The 20,012-nt window shown below is 44.6% G+C and overlaps 2 protein-coding genes across 2 annotated transcripts; both read left to right on the top strand.

Moving 5' to 3' along the window:
• The first annotated feature begins 760 nt into the window (after positions 1 to 760).
• ZNF449 (zinc finger protein 449) lies at positions 761 to 11,781 on the top strand. Its single transcript, XM_006877442.1, has 4 exons — positions 761 to 1,114; positions 2,399 to 2,603; positions 10,609 to 10,725; positions 10,886 to 11,781. The coding sequence occupies exons 1-4, from the start codon at positions 761 to 763 to the stop codon at positions 11,779 to 11,781; spliced, it is 1,572 nt and encodes a 523-aa protein (XP_006877504.1).
• Positions 11,782 to 17,335: 5,554 nt separating this feature from the next.
• Positions 17,336 to 19,659, top strand: LOC102816867. The gene is made up of 4 exons (XM_006877441.1): positions 17,336 to 17,557; positions 18,068 to 18,177; positions 18,572 to 18,739; positions 19,371 to 19,659. The coding sequence occupies exons 1-4, from the start codon at positions 17,336 to 17,338 to the stop codon at positions 19,657 to 19,659; spliced, it is 789 nt and encodes a 262-aa protein (XP_006877503.1).
• Positions 19,660 to 20,012: the final 353 nt, after the last annotated feature.

Here is a 20,012-nt window from a genome sequence, read left to right as displayed (position 1 = left end):
CCCTCTATAGGGTTTTGAAGGAGCAGCTGGTAAGTTTGAACAGCCGACCTTGCAGTTCAGACCAACCTTGTGGTCCAGTGCATTCCTTAAGTGCAGAGCCTCTCCACCTGCCTTACACGGAGCTGTCCCAAAGAAGGTTCGACAGCAGTGATGTTGAGCATTTGAGATGTGGCTACTTTGGCTGAGGAACTTTGACTGAGGAACAAATTTTTATTTTTAATTAATGTAAGCGTGAATAGTCACATGGAGCTAGTGTCTGCTATATTTCATAGCACAGTTCTAGAAGGTGAATGGATAGGATCAGAGATTTGTAAGTCTTTTGAAATTGAGTGATGTGTGTAGAAGTGGATATGTATGTTATTTTTATAGGAAGTGGGTCTCTAGCTTTCATCAGCTTCTCAAAACCACCACAAACATTAAGAATGACTGGTTTAGAGCTTTGGCGAAAAGTAAGGTAAGGGAGAGAAAACCCTAGAGGAGGTGCCATGTCCAAATGGATCCAGAATGCCTGAGTCACCATGTGGAACAATGATTGGAATTGTGATGTGAATAAGAAATTAGGTTTAATTTGTTAAGTCACTGAGAGAGAGAAGAAAGTAAGTTAAGGGAAAAAGTAAGTCTGCCCTGTGTAAGCACTGCTGTTTCTTCTTTCTTATATTTTTCCTGTCCTCGGCTGTAGGTAACACCCGACTATTAGAAAACCAAGTTGGCATCTCAGACGTCAGGTCCCAGATAAAGTCTAAGCTGCCGTAAAGGAGCGATGGCTGTGGCCCTGGGCTGTGCGATCCAGGCCTCCTTGAATCAGGGCTTCATGCTTGAAGAGTATGATACTGACTGTGAAGTCTTCCGTCAGCGTTTCAGGCAGTTCCAATACCAAGAAGCGGCCGGGCCTCATGAAGCTTTCAACAAACTCTGGGAGCTTTGCTGTCAATGGTTGAAGCCAAAGATGCGTTCTAAAGAACAAATGTTGGAGCTGCTAGTGTTGGAGCAATTCCTAACTATTCTGCCCTCCGAGATAGAGACCTGGGTGAGGGAACATTGCCCAGAGAATAGAGAAAGAGTTGTGGCGCTGATAGAAGACTTACAGAGAGAACTAGAGATACCGGAGCAGCAGGTGAGAAAAGGAGGTGGGATTGCCGTCATTAGACAAAACGAAGTAAGTAACAGAGGCAGCTGGGATGTTTTGTTTTTGTGCTGTTGTTCAGCCCCAAGTCGATTTCACTTTTTCCCTTCTGCTGGACTCAAACTTAAATCCAGTCTATAGCAGTATTAGCAATGAACGACTCTGAAGTGGATTTCAGAGAAAATGTAACCTATGTGCGTGCATCAAAGAAACATCAATGTGGGTCTTAATCCAGGCCTTGACCTGTTTGTGTACAGCCGTAAGCTAGTAATAAGTTTTATCTTTTTAAGGGGTCAAATGTAGCTCACAAAGATGAAAATACTAACTGTCTGGTCCTTTCCAGAAAAAAGGCTTGACACCTTCTGATTCTAGTAGAGTCTAGCTGGAATCTAAAACAGCACTTATAATACAGCCTTCCTAGAAAATGCCAGTTATGCTAGAAGTATGAAAATATTTTTGTTTGTTGTTTATCTAATCAACGGTGAATTTCTTGGCAGGTTCTTTTTGTTCGTGAATATCTGAGGGGAAGAGTTCAAAGTTGTTTGAAACACAAAACAGTTCTTCATAGTGAATATGGTTCCCATTTCGGGCCCACTTGATTCCAGTAGTCCCCACCCGCCATCACATTCAAAACCCCTCAGAGGAGGCGGGGGTGGCATTGTCCTCTGTTGAGAAATCCCTTGCGAAACCTTTGTCGGGGGAGGCTCCTAGCTGAGTGCAGGCCAGCATCTCTGGGAGAAGACCCTCAGTGCTTCTAGGTGGGTTGGTGGGCTCTGCAGTAGCTGTGGGCTTCCAGGCAGCTCTCCTTAAAAGAGAGAGATCTTCCACAGTGTTTTGCTGTCTTAAGATAAAAGGCATGTAGGGTTTCCCACCTTTCTATGTCTTCTGGGGTTTGTTTCTGGCTACAACTTTAGCTTCCTCTGTGTGAACTTGTACTGCTCAGTGCAGTAGCCACTAGCCACTTGTGGCTTTTGAGCACTTGAAATGGGGTCAGTCCGCACCGACAAAATGTAAGTGTACAACAGAAGCCAGTTGCTTATGATGTAGCAATGTGTAAGATGACGAATTAATAGCTTACATTGATTATATGTTAAACTCATGACATTCTTGGTATTCTGTGTTGTGAACTTTGCTCTTGAGCTTGACCGCTGCTGTTCCTTTCTGTTGTTTTCTTGTGGCCGCTAGAAAATGTAGTTACCTGGTTACTCGCTTTGTCTTTCCACTAGGCAGTGCTGATCTGGATGTTAGAGTGATGGGTTCTGTCATTTCCCTTAGGTTGGTCCACAGGAAATGCTCTTGGAAGAATTGGCTCCGGTCGAAACCCCACATATACTACCAAACCTCCACCTCGGGTCATCTGAACTTCATCTCCCGGGACCTTCCCAGGAGGCCACAGTGGCAGGGGCCTGGCTCCCACAGGCAGGGACACAGAACCTGAACTACGGTGCTATTGGAGAATGCCCACCCTTTCCTGAGCCAGGTAAGGGGCTTAGGTCAGGCTTTTTTTGTTGTTTTTATCTTGTAAAGTATATGAGTGTTTTTTATATAATACACTTTGTTGTGTTGGAGAATATATACAATAGAATATATTTCAATTCACTGTTTTCTGCATGTACAGTTCCATGATATTAATTACATTCTTCAAGCTGTACAACCATTCTTACCCTGTTTTCTAAATCTTTCATTCCCTATTAATATCAACTCACTGCTCCCTAAGTTTGTTACCTAATCTTTCTAGATACTGCTATCAATTTCATCCCCCATAAATAGATTTCAGAAGAGCACAATAGTTGAGGCAAATGTTCTGTATTAGTTAAGCTGGACTATTGTTTTGATTTTTAAACAACTTTGAAGCATATTTTTGGTTTAAGGTATAAAGGTTTTCCTTGGGCAATAATTTTACTGGTTCATCCAGCTTTCATGACTCCAGAAAGTCAGGAGTCTTCAAGAATTTTTATTTCTGCTTTGCATTCTCCCTCTTTTGATCAGGATTCTGCTGTGTTGTTGTTGTTAAGTGACATTGAGTCAGTCCTGACCCTTAGTGACCCTGCATAGGGTTTCTGAGGAGCAGCTAGTGAGCTTGAACCACCGACCTTGCTGTTCAAACTGACTAATGCAGTCCATCGCATTCACCCACAGTGCCACACCAGGACTCTGGATTCTGCTAACAGGGAGGATAATTTTCTAAACCAAGGTCATGTTGATGATGATGAAATTGACCCTTTTTGACAACTCAAAATAGACAACCCATTTAGGAATTGTAGAACTTGGTGATAGATAGGTGGTGGGTGTTGGGTAAGGAAAAAGAAAGGGTTAAGATGGTGTGCTAGTTAAGGTTTTGTGTCAGCTTGATGGGGCCAGGATTCTCGGTGATTGACAGTTAAGATGTAGTAATCCCCATGCTGAGATCGACTGTGAGCAGTCAATTGCAAGGAAGTTTCCTCATAAAGATGAAAGAAGGGAGAAGTGAGCAGAAAAAGGGGGACCCACTAAGACCAAGAAAGGAGAGTCAGAAGTGGATTGCGGCCTGTGGACCTGGGGCCCCTGCCCTGGGAAGCTTCTAGATCCAGGGAAAGATTGATGCCAAACCACATGGAGCTCTCCAAGGAATAATTGGGCCTACAGATGCTGAAAGGAAACAAGGATCTGTCTCCAGAGCCAGCGGTCTGAATTCCGACATCTAGCTTTCTAAACTGTGTGAGAAGCCATTTCTGTTTATGAATGCCATCCATTTGTGGTATTTCTGGTTCCTGAGTTGGGTAGATAGTCATTTTATTCAGTGACCTAGAGAACACAAGAGGAGGTGATGTGGTGGGGGAAAGTGAGGTGAGATTGGATCGTGTGCAGTTTGAGGTGCTTATGGGTTTCCAGAAGGAAATGGACAATGTGGAATGAAGCTCAGGAGCGAGATCAGGGTTCAGGGTAGCAATTTGCGAGTCAAAGGCTCATTGAACTCTCAGCGGGTAGTCGAGATAGTCTAGGGATTGTATAGAGGAGAAAGAAACAAGGTTTGTGAGTGGACCCAGGGAGACAACATGCCAGACAAGATCATATAGGAATTCAAAGGTCTGTACAACTTAGCAGGTACCTTGCCTGGGTTTCTTGTTTCCCATTGCCCTCATTGCCACAGGAAAACTGATCCGCATTTCCCCTGAAACCAAGGATCTTCAGGCTCTAAGACTTACCTAAGACTTTCTCCATCCCTTCTGGCTTCCATTGTGAGAGTCATCTCCCTCTCCTGGGGCCTGGCTAACTTTGGTAAAGGGCAAAGTGAATAATTTCACCTTTCTGGGGAGACTTCTCCCTCCACTTGAAGAGAAGGGCTTGGTCTCTCCAGACTTAACAGCTTGACCATATATTATCTGTGCAATGCCGTAACACCCACCGAATAAGAATTCAACTCATGAATTTATAGATAGTTGCTAAGCAACAATTGTCCCACTTTTTGCATTTAATCAGTTTGTCCCAGTGCTCCCTGTGTAGTTTGTTCTAGCAAGTGCTGGGAACATAGAAGATGTGGACTCTTGTCTTTTTTTTAAACTAGAAATGATAGAGGTGGTAAAGAGGGAAAACCTACTATTACATATATAAAGATAGTATGGTTAAAGCAGAACTGTATCAAATATTGTGATTCATGCTCCAATTTTTAGATTATTTACATTTCATGTTCTCTGAAGAGGTAAAAACCATCTATAACATTTGCATGTGTGCATTCAACAAGTGGAAATATAAATTCGGAGGAAAGAAAATGATCCCTCTCTCATCATTATAAAAGTGATCAGCTTTGCAAAATGATATAAAAGTTATTGTTTGTGCTCTGATGACTTGTCAGCCCATTGCCCACTTCTCTTTTTCTCTTTACTCTGTGTGCTTAATAAAACCTTTTTTCAGTTAAAAAAAAAAAAAGTTATTGTTTGTTTTTAAAGATAATGTAAGCTTTTATTTATTTTTTTGTTTTGAAATTAAAACACCCTGGGGTGTATTATGTGAAACTCATCCTCTTATAGATTAAGTGGAAATCACAGGATGCTGGCAGAGTGAACCCATTTTTAATTTAACTTGATTGTATGTATATTAAAATATTGAATCTATTTTTATTCTAAAAAGTTATTTTATTTCAGAAATTTACATTGTTGGGTATATGAAGTGAGTGTATATATGCACATACATATATAGAAAGTTCATGGAAAAATGTCATTATTTTTTAGTTCCATTTTCTCCACGAACTTTTAGAAGCCCTCTTGTGTATATTCATCGCAAAAATACAGCTAAAATGAAAATACTCTTTGCATTTGGAATCATCTGTCGGAGACCTTGGTGTGGTGCTGTAAGATAAGCACTGGACTGCAAGGTCAGTTTGAACCACAAGGTTGGCGATTCAAACCAACCAGCTGCTCCTCGGAAACCTGATACAAGGTCGCTATGAGTCAGAACTGACTGGACAGCACTTAATAACAACAACAACATTAGTATATAGTCAAAGGAAACTTACATACCAACCAGAAATCGAAGCTAAATCCTTTGTTGTTGTTGTTGTTTTCATAAAGCGTGGCATAATAAATATATTTTGGTGAACTGAAAGTTTATGAACCATCCTAACAGTCATTCGTGGATACTTCTGTTAGCTGCCTGTCAGTGTGAAAGGAGCCAATGGAGATAAAAACAAGACTGATGAGAGGAAATTCAGGGAAGCTTCTGTAATATGAGAGCCTGTACTGAAGATAATGAAATGGCCTTCAAAGAGATGATAAGCAGAGAGGTCAGAAATCAAGGTCAAAGATCAGACAGTGTTTAGTTATAATATTAAAAGAAGATTATCATTGTCCTTCTCTCCTAAAGGAAACAAGCTAACAACGAAGTCTTGAAAATGTCGTGTGATGAAATCTTAATAAATAAGGAAATGGAAGTGTTAGAAAAGAAGAAAATGTATTCAAGTGTTTGTAGGGCTTGCTAGCAGAAAACTTTTAAAATGAGGTAATACACAATGAATTTTGCCTAGTTACAGTAGCTGGCTCAGAGAAGCAACTGAGCTGAATCTTATGCAACCCATGAAGAATTTCATTTCTGCAATGGAAAGCGATCCAAGAAAGACATAAGCATTAAAATAAAAAATTCCTCATTTGAACCCAAGCCAGACATTCCCAGATGTTCGAGATAGTCAGTCATATTAGAATGCCTGCAATCAGAAACAGGAATTGCTGGTCCTAAAAATACCAAATACCTCGTGTTTTTCTTTTAAAAATGTGGAGTTCAAACTTAGCACACTAAAAGTAGGACACATTTGCAGTTGTCAAAGCTTTTAGTTTTTATTACAATTGTAAGGTTTCACTAGGAAGTCATGCGCAAAATGTCAAAGATCAGGAGAAATGAAATCTAGAGTAAACAAATGCATTCTGCAAAGCATCAGAAGATTCTTGTAACTTAAATTTCTTCAGATTGTCTTGCTACACCAAATTATATTGTTGCTGTTAAGTGCCGTGGAGTTGGTTCTGACTATTACGACCCTGCCAAGGAGCAGTTGGTGGGTTTGAACCGTCATCCTTGCCAACCATACCAGGACTCTACCGGATTATATACCATAAGCTAATTTCTGATTCCACCACCTTAATAATTGTATTTTTTGGTACAGTGGAGCCTTTATGGTTTTATACAATGTTTGTTAATGGATCTGTAATAAAGTTATTCTCTGAGCACGGGGTTGGGGGGGGGCATTCATTACTGAAGCGCCTTTCTTAACCCCAAACCACTTCATCCCTGTTTATATTAATCTTCTATAGCTTAATAACAAATTACCCTCCAAATTGAGCAGTGTAAGGAATATTATTTTAGAGTTTCCAGTGAGTTAGGAATTTGGAAGTGGCTTCTGGGCATCTCTGCCTCAGAGCCCCGTCATCTGAAGGTTTTTAACTAAGGCTGGAGGCTTCGCTGTCAAAATGGCTCACCACTTGGTTGTTGGGCACTAGTTGCCGTGTGTGTCACAGTAAAACTGTGTTCCGTAAGATTTTCAGTGGCTGTTTATTCAGAAATAGATTGAGTTTATGTCTGGGGTAGACTCAAACTATCAGCCTTTTGGCTAGCAGTTGAGTTTGTTACCCATGTGTACCACTCAGGAGACCGCATTGCCTAACTAAATGGACTTGTCCATCTGTGCATTCTCATTGCATGGTAGCAGGTTAAGTGCCCTCAGGTTATGTATGACCCTTTATAGGGTTTCCGAGGAGCGGCTGGTAGGCTAGCAGTCCAGTGCTTGTCTTACAACGCCAAGAAAGGAGAAAGCTGCAGTGCTTTCAAGGACCTAGTTGCCAGCCATCATTTCCACCATATTCTTTCCATTACCAGAGTTACTGAGTCCACCCCATACTTAAAGGGGAGGAGACGGAAGTTTCCACCTTTTGGAGTGATGAATATCAAAGAATTTGAGGGCAGATTTTAAAACCATCACACGTACCCATGCTTCCCTGTCCCTACTAAGTTTTTACTTTTTTTTACAGTAGTTCTTCAGTTAAGTAGGTCAAAGAGTATACACACATGATACATTTCTTGACTGTAGCCACAAGATGAGTGTAATATCCCAGACACTGCATTTTCCATCACTAGAAAACGAATGCTCTGGACTATATTCTGAGTGAAAGACAAAAGCGTGATTGACCTTTTGACATATTTTGAATGTTTCTTTCTGTTCCGTTCTGTCCTCTCTGTTATTCCTAGTACTCCTACGATGGTGTGCTTAATGATGTCCCACATTTCTGTAATGTTCCATTCATTTTGCCCCCTCATTCATTCTGATTACATAATCTCTATAAATCTTTTTTTCAAGTTCACAGATTCTTTCTTCTGGAAATTCAAGACTCCTGTTGAGCCACTCAATGATTCTTTGTTTGTTTGTTTTTTCATTTCAGTTGTTAAACTGTTCAAGTCCAAATTTTCCGTTGGGTTGCTTATTATAATTTCTGTTTCTTTATTGATTGATAGTCTCTGGTGTGACGTGGCCACGTACCTTCCTTTGCTTCTTTGACCATGTAGGTCTTTAGCATATTTATAATGGCTTCTTTGAACTCTTCATCATTTAAATCAAATATATGATTGCCCTCATCATCAGTTTCTGCTGCCTGCTGTTTCCCAGTGTATGGATCATATTTTTCTCTTTACCTACGTGTCTCATAATTGTGTATTGGAAACTGAACATTGTAGATAACACACTGTGGTAACTCTGTGTACTTGGTATTGTTCTTTTCTGGTTTGCTCGGTGGCTCTGGCTACATGATTTGAGTGATGTGCTCTCCCTCCTGCAGTGTTAAGCCTCTGGCATTGCTCTTCATGGGGCACAGCCCTGGGCATGCCCACATCCAGTTTGAGATGGCAGGCCTCCTTTGACTTTGTCATGCACTGATAAGCTCTACTAGTTGTCGCCTGATTGCTCCAATGTTTTCAACGATGGCCTGGAGCAGACAGTGCTGTATAGATTAACCCAGTTACCTTCAGGTTCATTTGAAAGGATAGTTCTTGAGGTCCATTTTTTATATTTGTTTTAACCCCAAGTAGGTTCCTTCCAGTTCTATCTTTGCCTGGTTCTCCCCCACCAGCCAATTTAGATTCATCGCCAGTAAATCTACCAGTTGCTTTCAAGCTAACCTCCACTCTTTTTTTAGAGGCTCCTTAGTCTTGAATATCTCCAGGCTCTGTTAAAAATTAATCCAATATTTGGAGGAAGAGAAAGAGTGTTCTGCTTTATGGCCTGCTATTCCCCTAGGCAAAATCTCTGAGCCATAGCTTTGCAGCTGGGGGTAAGAACAATGATGCTCTTCTCTGAGAGACTTCGACTGCTTTTGGAGCTGAGTGCTAGGTGGGAGGGCAGGGACAGTTGCCTCAGGGCTTCTTGGCTTGCCTCCCCTGGTATGACACCACTGCCTTGCAAATTGGCACAAGGGCAGTTTTGGCCCCAGTGTAGAGCCCTTGGTCCCATCAGCGGGAGCCCCCACCTCTTGGTCACTCTTGCCTGGAATTGAGTCTCAATAACTGGTAGCTCCTTGGAGTAGGACATCATGCTTGGTAAAGGAGGGAGCCAGCACAAAAAGAAGATGAGCCTCAGAGAGAGAGAGAGAGAGCCACAGTAGCTGTGACAGTGGGTTGAAGCCTGCATACCTAGTAGTGTGAGGTGAGTGCAGTATTGGACAGTTCATTCTGTTACCCAGAGGGGTCACTATGAGTCAGGGCTGACTTAATGGAATCCTGGTGTGGCACCAGACTGCAAAGCCGTTTGAACTGCAAAGTCGGCAGTTCAAGCTCACCAGCTGCTCCTTGGAAACCCTATACAGGGTTGCTATGGGTCGGAACCGACTCGACGGCACTTAACAACAATAGCAATAGGTAGCTGTGGCCAGTATAAGAAATACTAACATCCTGCCTCTTCCAGTAAGATAACCTTCTAACTGGGATCTGGGGTGTGAGGAATCCCTGTTCTCTGGATAAGGAGTTTCTGACTTTCTGCACTTGGAGGAAGGAGAAAGGGATAGGTCTTGGTTCAGATACTTAAGACTTTGGCTGTTCTTAACAAATTTGGGTAACTTTTTTTAATAGGTGTTTCTTCATTGGTTATATGGCCATAGGACCATTTCTAGAGGACTTTAAAGGGTTTTTTAAAGTGAAATTTCACCAGGTTAACTGGGGGAGTGGGTCTGCAGAACTAACGCTCTCATGTCAAGTCTGCCTCCTTTCTTACATGGAAATCATAAATCATATTTTCCAGCCCACATTTTACTGCAGACCAGTAAACTTTGCCAGCCATGAGAAAGGGAGAGGAAGGGATGTGGAAAGAAAGATTCAAACCCTAACTGCTGTCAGTGAGGAAAGGAGTGATAGGTCACAGGGGAAGAGTGAGGAGTAGAAAATTGTCCTCATTGTCTTTCAACTGACAGTTGGAACTACGGTCTGAGAATTACTTGGATTAAGGTCAAGATAATCCCCTTCTAAACCTCAGCTGAAAAGAACATATAAAGACTGTTTTTACAGGTTGTCAGTCTAGGTCAATTTCCATTTTAATTTGAAGATGTCTTAACTGAAATTATTCCAGTAACAATTGTACCTCTCTTTTTGGACTTGGTACTTAATAACAGACTGCTTTTCAGTTTCAAAATGCCAGAACTTTAGGTTGATTTCGTCTCTAACCTAACTAATTCTGTTATCACAGTAAATGTAGAACTAATTTAGTCCATTGACTTCAGCATAGAATTGATGTATTCACCTTCCATAGATTAAAGGAGAGCAACCTTGAAGTGAGCAGAAAAGAATTGCCCTCTCATTTTGGTTGTGTTCTTATGTTTTAAAACAAACAAGCAAACAAAACACTGACAGAAACTCCAGGTGAAGTAACGATAATTGAGAAGAGAGGAGATACTGAGAGCATGTTTGTCCAAGAAATTGGCCTACACTCTAGGGAAACCTTTGGTGATGCTAACTACCCTGCTCCCCATCTTCCGTATGACCAGGGGGATATCCAGTACTAAAGCTTGACCTGAACTTCCCATTGGAGCACAGAGAAGAGCCATGGGTAAAGGAATTACAGGACCCCAAAGAAATGAAACAATTACATGATCCCAAGATAGGTAAGTAATTGTTCGTTTAAACCTTCATCAGGGTAATGCTTGGAATTCTACTTGGGAGTTTTTCTCTTCCCACTAGTGGTTTTACTTTAACTCTTCTTCCCTTACTTTCTGTTTTCCTTGGAACATGGTGTCATCTGAAATTTCTATTTTTTTCTCTCAGGTTTTCAGATTGAGAGAGAAAATGAAGGAGATACTTCAAAACAGAATAAACTGGAGAATATGTACCCATTTATTGTTACGTTAGAGGGGAATGCACTACATGGTCCCATTTTGCAAAAAGATTATGAACAGTTAGAAAATCAATGGGAGCCCCCTCCAGAGGAGCTTCAGACAGATTTGACGAAGCTGGTAAATCCTCAGAACCACTCTATAGGACAGAAACCTGAGAGCTCCAAACTGGAAGAACCCGTCGCCCCTAGACCCCATAAGAAAAAGAATCCAGGAGAGAAACCTCACCGGTGTCCTCAGTGTGGAAAATGTTTTGCTCGGAAATCACAACTTACTGGACACCAGAGAATTCATTCTGGAGAAGAACCTCACAAGTGCCCTGAATGTGGGAAAAGCTTCCTGCGTAGTTCAGACCTTTACAGACACCAACGACTTCACACTGGGGAAAGGCCCTATGAATGCGCTGTATGTAAAAAGCGATTCACTCGAAGGTCACACCTTATAGGACACCAGAGAACCCATTCTGAAGAGGAAACTTACAAATGCCTTGAGTGCGGGAAAAATTTTTGTCATGGATCTAGTCTTAAAAGACATCTGAAAACTCATTCAGGTGAAAAACCTCATAGATGTCACAGTTGTGGGAAAAGTTTTATTAGACTGACAGCTCTTACTTTGCACCAGAGAACTCACACTGAAGAACGACCTTTTAAATGTAATTACTGTGGGAAAAGCTTTAGACAGAGACCCAGCCTTGTTATTCATTTAAGAATTCATACAGGGGAGAAGCCTTATAAGTGTAGTCATTGTTCAAAAAGCTTCAGACAGAGAGCAGGCCTTATAATGCACCAAGTCACTCACTTTAGGGAAGATTTCTTTAAGAATTGTTGACAGAAGCAAGTCCTACAGAAGTTAACACTAACTGATAAAAGTCTTCACTTGAAAGAGACTGTTTGTCTTGGAAGAACAGTTGTTTATTTTCTGGTTTTGTTTTTTGAGCTTACATGAACAGCTTTCTTTTTTGACCATTTCAAAACTCATCTACCAAGGCATGTGAGTTTTAGAATGTCCACCTACTCTTGCAACGCTCTCAAATTTGATTTTTATTTGGACTCCACAATTTTATTTTTTTAATTGTAATGGAACTTTTTGCATATTAAGCCAATATATCATAGGTGTAAGGGTCAAGCATATAAATGATGACATTCCTTTCAGGTATGGGGTCAGTATAATGGATTGTTTCAGTACCCATGTGTAGCTGCCATATCTAGTGTAGCAATACTTGGCTGTGTCATTATTAAAGGTGAACATGGAGTCCTGGTGTGGCGCTGTTTGCTAATACGCTGGACTAGCAAAGTCCGCTTGAACCGGGAGGCCTGCGGTTAAGTTCACCAGCTGCTCTTTGGAAACCCTAAACAGCATTTAACAACAACAACATATTAGTGCAAAACCCAATGCTATTAAGTTGATCACAGCAAACCTATATATGTACGGTTTCTGAGGCTGTAAATCTTTATGGGAGCAGACAGCTTCATCTGTCTCTTGCAGAGCAGCTGGCGGGTTTGAACTGCCAACCTTGAGGTTAGCAGCCCAATGCCTAACTCACCACCACCAGGACTCCTTATATTAGCTAAAGGCAGGTGAAAAGATAGGAGATGGTAAAATTGGTCAGACTATAAAAATGTGTCTGGGACACAAAGATGAAGGGGGTGACATTTACCAAGTAAGAACTGTGTTAATCTCCCAGAAAATTTTTATGTTTAAGAAAATCAAATTTTTAACATTTACTTTGGAATGTTGGAAATTTTACTGTTCTACTCAGTTGGCAGTCTGTGGTAATGCTGCTTAGGGCTGAGTTAATGTAGTGATTTATTTTGTCCACAGAATAAATGAGGTCTACCATCTGGAAGAATCCACCTGACAGTTGAGGTAGATTCTCATTTAATTTAGAACAATTGATGAAGCAGCATCCATTGCTTGTCACTCTTCTTTGCTATACTATTATGTGTTTCTTGGAGTTTTTAAAAACTGTACCCTTTCTTTAATTCAGTGTTTCCCAAAGTGTGTGCCATAAAACACTTAGTTCTGCTAATAAGTTTGGGGAATGTTTCATGTTGTCTCTCCTTTATAGATTCACAGCGTACTTCAGCAGATGGATCTATGAGAGGTCCTCCAGGAACAATAACACAAATACGTTTTTGACTCCAGACTCCTTTTTCATGTATACCCAATAATAATAATAATCCACAGTAGTAGTGTTCTACAGATATTTCTTGGAACACAACTGTCTCAACAAATATTTCTATAGTTATCAATGTAGACTTGTTGTTCCCAAGTCTAGTTATTGCTAGAGGTGTCACAAAAAATTATTTAAACAAATATATATGTTTTGTGTAATACACACATGTATCACTTTAGGGAGGTAAGGGTCACTACATAAAATAATTTATCAGTTGCTCAGCGATTCTCAACCTCTTTATTTTTTGCTTAAAATTACACATACGTGTACACACACATCTAAATGTTCTCATTATATAAACGTTCTCATATAATCATGTTCAAGTCCTAAATTTTCCTGCGGTGAGGGAGGAACTTTCTTTATCAGTTAAAACTGTTACGTGAAAACATTTATTGAGCCTGGCTTCTTGTAAAATAAAAGCAATAGGACATCCAAGTGTTTCTGCTTCATGAAGATTTCTAGTCATTCTTTCCTTAAACTAGAATCAGGGAAAGAATGTCTCTTCTATTGAAGTTCTTAGAAGTGATATTCAATATACGTATTATCTGGGCATCTGCTATGTACCTAATTAACCCTATTCTAGGCTTAATGGAAGCTCGTAAAGAAACAAATTGTGAGTCAGGCTCATAATGACTTTATAATCTCTTTAGTTAAACAAGAGTTGGGAAACAATATAATAGAGCTTATAATTAAGTGCCAAATTATACCAAGTGCTCGAGCCAGGATTCTTGTCATTCAGGTCCCTGTGTGATGCTGCTATATTTCAAGGGTTAAATTTGGGCTCCCAGTAGCAATAAACATGTACCATGGGAGGAGTCTGAATGTAGAACTGAAAAATGCTGAATGTGATGGCTTCTCATTTCTCTTGTGTGTAATTGCACTCAGACCAAAACAGTGCCTTACAATGGAAATGCCCAACTGCTCTGTATCTATGCAATATTTTAATAAAGTGGCTATGTATCTGCCCTGCCTGCTTCCAGCTCATTAGAGTTGCTTCCCAGAACTATGATACCAAGTACTGCGGTTGACTCCTGCCCCCTCCCCAGGTCAGGATCACTTTCCTCTGTGCAACCATGGTGCTGTTCAGACATTAGTATTTTTGAAGCACTGAGCATAGTCCGTTTTAGCTATTAGAATTAGTTCCAAGTATAATGTGAACATGACTAGATTTTTGACAGGGTGTTGTTTGTTATTAAGTGCCATTGAGTTGGTTCTGACTCATAGCGACACTGTATAGGCTTTCTGTAGGCTTTGTGGTTAGCAGTCTAGTGCTTATCCTGCAGTGCTATACCAGGACCCCTTTTTCAGGGTGGTGGTGGTGGTGGTGTGCCATGGAGTTGTTCTGACTCATAGAGACCCCGTATAAGGGTTCTGAGGCTGTAACTCTATTATGGGAGCAGAAAGCCTCATCTTTTGCCCTCAGAGTGGCTGGTAGATTCTAACTGCTGACCTTGCGGGTAGTAGTCCAGCGCTTAATCCACTATGCTACCAATGCTCCTGTTTACAGGGAGGAGGCGGTTCTGACTCATAGCGACCCTGTATATGGTTTCCAATGAGCTACTGGTGGGTTTGAACCGCCGGCCTTGTGGTTAGCAGTTCAGTGCTTATCCTATAGCATCACATCAGGACAGTGAGCATCTATTATCTCTTTATCCATTACAGTGTCTTAAAGATACTAAGCATTCATAAATACGTGTGCCATTAACTCAAGAACCATGAAATAGTTCTTGGAAACTGGTAATAAAATTAGGACATTACATGGATGTGCCTAATTATACTTCTAAGCAATTAAAAAGCATGTAGGGAAAATACAGTACCCACCTCATAATTACTCTATACTATGACGAGCATAAAGCAGTACCTACCTAAATAAGTACTATGGAAATGAAATGCAGGCCCTACGTAAAGAAAGTTTTCAATAAGTATCAGCATATTATAATTTCATTCTTTTTCGTTTAATGATAAAAGCATTGAAAGCTGTAAAATTTTCTCAAGTCTAGTTTTATCATATTTCATAATTTTTATAGACAATATCCTCATAGATGAGTCCCAAATTGTTATTGCATTTTTCACTTTTAATTCCTCTCTTGACTTGGAAGTTGTTCAGTGTTGGCATTTTCCTCTAAAGTTTTTGTTTTACTGCGTTGTGATTAGAAGATGAGGTGTATTCCATTTCTACTGTTAAAGCGAATTTAGGTTTTCCGTGGCACTGTGGTGGAGTCCTGGTGTGGTTCTGCAGGATGAAGCACTGGTCTGCGGGGCCACTTTGAACCACAAGGTCTGTGGTTCAAACTCACCACCTGCTCCTTGGAACCCCTATACAGGGTCACTGTGAGTCGTTGATGGCACTTAACAACAACAATGGCGCTGTCGGATAAGCACTGGACTGCAAGGTCAGTTTGAATCACAAGGCCAGCAGTTCAAACCCACCAGCTGCTCCTCAGAAATACTATACAGGGTCGCTATGACAACATTTAACAACAAAAGACTTAGGTGAGAGAAAAGTTGGTATACTTAAACCAAATCCAAACCCACTACTGTCCACTCAGACTCAGTGACCCTCTAAAACAGGGTTGTTGTTGTTAGGTGCCATCGAGTCAGTACCGACTCATAACGACCCTATGCACAGCAGAACGAAACCCTGCCCAATCCTGGGCCAACCTCACTACTGTTGCCATGTTGAGTCCATTGATGCTGCCACTTGGCCAATCCATCTCGTTGGGGTTCTTCCTCTTTTTCTCTGACCCTCCGCCCTACCAAACATGATATTCTTCTCCAGCGACTGGCCCCTCCTGACAATTGTCCGAAGTATGAGAGATGAAGTTTGGCCATCTTGGCCTCCAAGGAGCATTCTGGCAGCACTTCTTCCGACACGGATCTATTGGTTCTTTTGGCAGCCCATGGCACTTTCAATATTCTCCAACACCATAACTCAAAAGCATCAGTTCTTCTAGGGGCAAATGCTTTATAGGTTGCATGTAAGCTACAGAGGCAGACCGCCACATCTGTCACCTGTGGAGTGGCCAGTGGATTCTAACTGACTTGTTGGTCATCAGAGCTCTTTCTAGAAACAAAGGGTTCTGTTTGTAAGTATTGCATTTCTCTATTGGATCTGGTTTTGTTTAGTTTACATAGAATAAAAATTAGGTGAAATCAAAAGGACTTTAAAAGCATTCTAGCAAGAAAGGCCATCAACAATAGTAAATGAAACCCGGAGAAGACCCTATGTAGCATCTAGGGCAAAGAATCTTTAAGAGGACCGTCCAGAAACCACTATTGGGTAAAATGAAAACCCGGAGTCTTGGTGTGGCGCTGTGCATTAATGTGATAGACTGCAAAGTCGCTTTGAACCGCAAAGCTGCTCCTCAGAAACCCTATACAGGGTAGCTATGGGTCAGAACCGACTCGATGGCACTTAACAGCAACAACAACATTGGGTAAAAGAAAGGACAACACGGCAATAAACAGTAAAGCAATATACATCATTAGCAAATATTTATGTATAAGTATATAAATATACATCAGAAATGCAGGTGTGCTTGGCAGAGTTTAAAGAAAGATGCAATGGGTTGATGGCCTAGTTTCCTGTGATGACAGTGGGGGGGACCTAAGGGATGGTCTGGTACCTCCTGTGGGCAATCTGGACAAAATCTGGATAGCAGTGCAAAAGCTCAGGCCCTTGACCCTACTCTTGTGGATCCCGCAAGATCCCCTCTCCCCCCCACCCCCAGGCGGTCCAGTGAACTGGAAGCCGGACAGGCTGTGGTGGAGGGCCATCCTGTGGGCAGGGTGACATCCATAGGCCTCCTACCTGTAAGGTGAGAAGCTGGAGGCACCTGCTAAGGGAGCCACCAAGGGGCGGAGCTGAGGCAGCTAGAGCAGGCATCCTGGACGGGGGCGGGCTCTGTGGGCGGGTCCCAGGGGCGGGGTTGTGGGGTGGAGGCGGGTCTCACAGGCGGGGCTGCAGCTGCGGCCACCTCAGCAAGGAACAGGAGAGTGGGTGGAGCTCCTGTGGGGGCGGCCACTTGGGAGCCGGCAAGGGGCGGGGCTGAGGCGGCGGGGCGGCCCTTTGGCGGTGCAGGAGAGGTTGTCACCACGGTCCCGACTCCCCCAGCACAGAGGAGGCCAAGGCCCGGGAGGGAGCGTGCCGGTGGCTCCCGCTGCTCACGCTCCTGAGGTCGGCAAGTCCTGCGCGGTCCTGGGCCCATGGCGGCGTCGGCGGCCCTGTCGGCTGCTGCTGCGGCGGCGGCCCTTTCGGGCCTGGTAGTGCGGCTGTCGCGCTCGGTGGCGGTCCGCGGCTCGTATGGCGCCTTCTGCAAGGGGCTCACACGCACGCTGCTCACCTTTTTCGACCTGGCTTGGCGGCTGCGCATGAACTTCCCCTACTTCTACGTCGTGGCCTCCGTGATTTTCAATGTGCGCCTGCAGGTGCGCATCGAGTGAGCGCCCGCGGCGGGGCCGGGCCGGGATCGCACAGCCAGGATCGCAGCGCCCGCCCTGTGCCCACGGCCCCGGCCACCTCACCGAGGACTGCGGAGGGAGGAGGGCGGGGCTCCGGCCCAACCGAGGACGGTCAGCGAGCCCGGCCAGACGCGCGCACACGTGCCACCGCCTGCAAGCGCACACGGACACTCACGGGGCCCTGCTCCTCTGAGACCTGTTGCCTCCGAGGCAAAAAAAAAAAAAAAAAAAAAAGCTCCCTTTTTGGAGAAACCCAGGGAACTGATTAGAGTGGTCCCGACTCACAAGGTAGGAGGGACGGGCCAGATAGACTTGTGCAGAGGGAAGCAGCAGGTGACAAGGATTGTAGACCTCAAGGATCTGCAGTGGAGGGGGTGGCATCAGCCTCGGGAAGGTCCTCCTGCAGCGGAGAAATGCGCCACCCCTGACACCCACGGCCCAGACTTTAACCGCTCCCCATCCTCTGAGGTCCCACAGTGTCACCTGAACACGGGCAGTGGCTCCAGGGGAGGGCAAGCCAGACAGGAAGGGTGGTCTGCCCACTTCGCGCCCTGGCCCTTCACCCAGCGGCCTCTTGCCGCCTTTGGGTCAGGAGCCCAGCCTCTGCCTGTACTTGCTGCCACAGTTGCTGCACCCCCCAGGGCACCCCCAAAGTCTTTCATGGAGAATGAGGAGAGCAGGAAAAAACGGCCCCTCCAGGCACCATTTGCTGCTCCTACATCTCAACAGATTCTCCTCAGTCCCTCCCACCTCCAGTGCCCTCCCAGAGCCACAGAAGGAAGGCCACCCTGCAGTTCAGCCAGCTTTCAGGGGGCCTGAGGATGGGGGAGAGGAGGCACCCCATGGGAGACAGCCCCCTCAGGCTGGTCAGTGGCAGAGGAGGCAGAGAGGGTACAGAGGGCTGGAGCGGCAGCAACTGGGGCTAATGGAGGCTCTGGGTAGGAGGCATTGTCGACTCTCTTATCTCTTTGTCTCTTTCAGGAACTGGGGCTGTGTAGGCAGTGACCACCCTTTCTCTGCCTGGTCAAGACTGCCAAGTCCCTCTAGTGCCTCCCCGTCCGTTCTGGGGTCACTGGAGTTGCAGCGGAGTGAAGGCCTGGCAGAGAGCCGAAGAAGCCCAGCTAGCAGAGGCCTGGTGGTCTGGCTCTGGTGTGGGGGAAGGCCAGCACTCTGTGATCTGGACAAACTGTGTCTCCTGACCACACTGTGAAGGGGAGGAGTTCTCCAGCCTGGTGACTAAGGGAGCTGGGGATGGGGAGTGGGAGTAAGGGGTGGTGAGGGGGGAGGAGGAGGGACTTGCTTGTTGTTGCACTGATAGAAGTGGGAAGCAGAATCTGCCTCAAGGCCTGCACTCCCCCATGCCCCTGCCCTGTTCTCCAAGAGTTGGTATCCTGTGGTGGGGGAGGAGAGCACAGGGTTCCCAGAGGACCTAGAGAGAGAGGGGTTCAGGGATTGGGGGGTTTAACTCCCCTTGGAGAAGGATGGAAGGCCATAGGCAAGCTCAAGAGCCTGACCTAGGAAGAAGACAGAGAGATGATTCCCAGCATCCCCTAGGGAGGGAGCCAGGGTCCTCACCCACACAGTCCAGCCTCCCCACCCTACCCCACACTTGACCAAAGGTTCCTCCGTAGTAGGTGGCACAAGCCAGGTAACTGGGATGGTGGTGGTGGTTTGGGTGGGGGTTCTGACTCAGTTCCTGGGGACCTACTGTAACCAGGAAGGCTACACCCAGGGTGGGATGGAGCTGGGACCCTGGCATGACTTTTGTGTCTGTCCCTAGGTTCTTCTCCCTGCTGCCCCCCCCCATCACAGTGCAGAATTGTCCAGATGGGCATGGCCTGGTCCTGGAGGCCCTGGGTGTGCTGCTAACAGTGGGGATCTGGGGGGCAGGCCTGGCCCTCCCCGGACCCACCTTCTGGTGCTGGTTGCTGGAAGCCCAAGAGCAAGCTGCAGCAGGCTGCTCAGCCCAGGGACAGAGAGGTCCTGTCTCATTGCCCTCCATCCTCTGCTGTCCAGCTGGAGCTGGGGGCCTAGAAGATGACCTCTGCCAGCTTCAGCCCAGCCACTGAGGCTGGACACAGCCGCTCGGGCCCCTGCCCTCCCCACAGCCTGAGCCCAATGGCATTTGTCCTTGTGCCAAGCCTCCCAGGAGCCCCCAATCCAGGTGGATCCTCTCATCTACCCCAGCCCTCTCCACCCAGAGCCACTTCTGGGGGCGTGTCAGCCTGATGGTTCCAAGTTTCCATCCACAGATCTGGGGGGAGGGCAGCGTCCCCTGGGTTGCCCCACAGATGTGGCCCTCTCAGACCTAGCCCCCACACCCTGAGCATCCTCAGCTCCAGCCTCTTCCTGGGCCAAATTGGAAGGGGGGACCCTGAGATGACTGTACAGGCTGACAGTGTGGGGAGGTGGGGATCCAGCT

Source organism: Chrysochloris asiatica, unplaced genomic scaffold, assembly GCF_000296735.1.
Source record: "Chrysochloris asiatica unplaced genomic scaffold, ChrAsi1.0 scaffold00498, whole genome shotgun sequence".
NCBI lineage: Eukaryota > Metazoa > Chordata > Mammalia > Afrosoricida > Chrysochloridae > Chrysochloris > Chrysochloris asiatica.
This window is presented reverse-complemented; position numbering and strand designations above follow the sequence as displayed.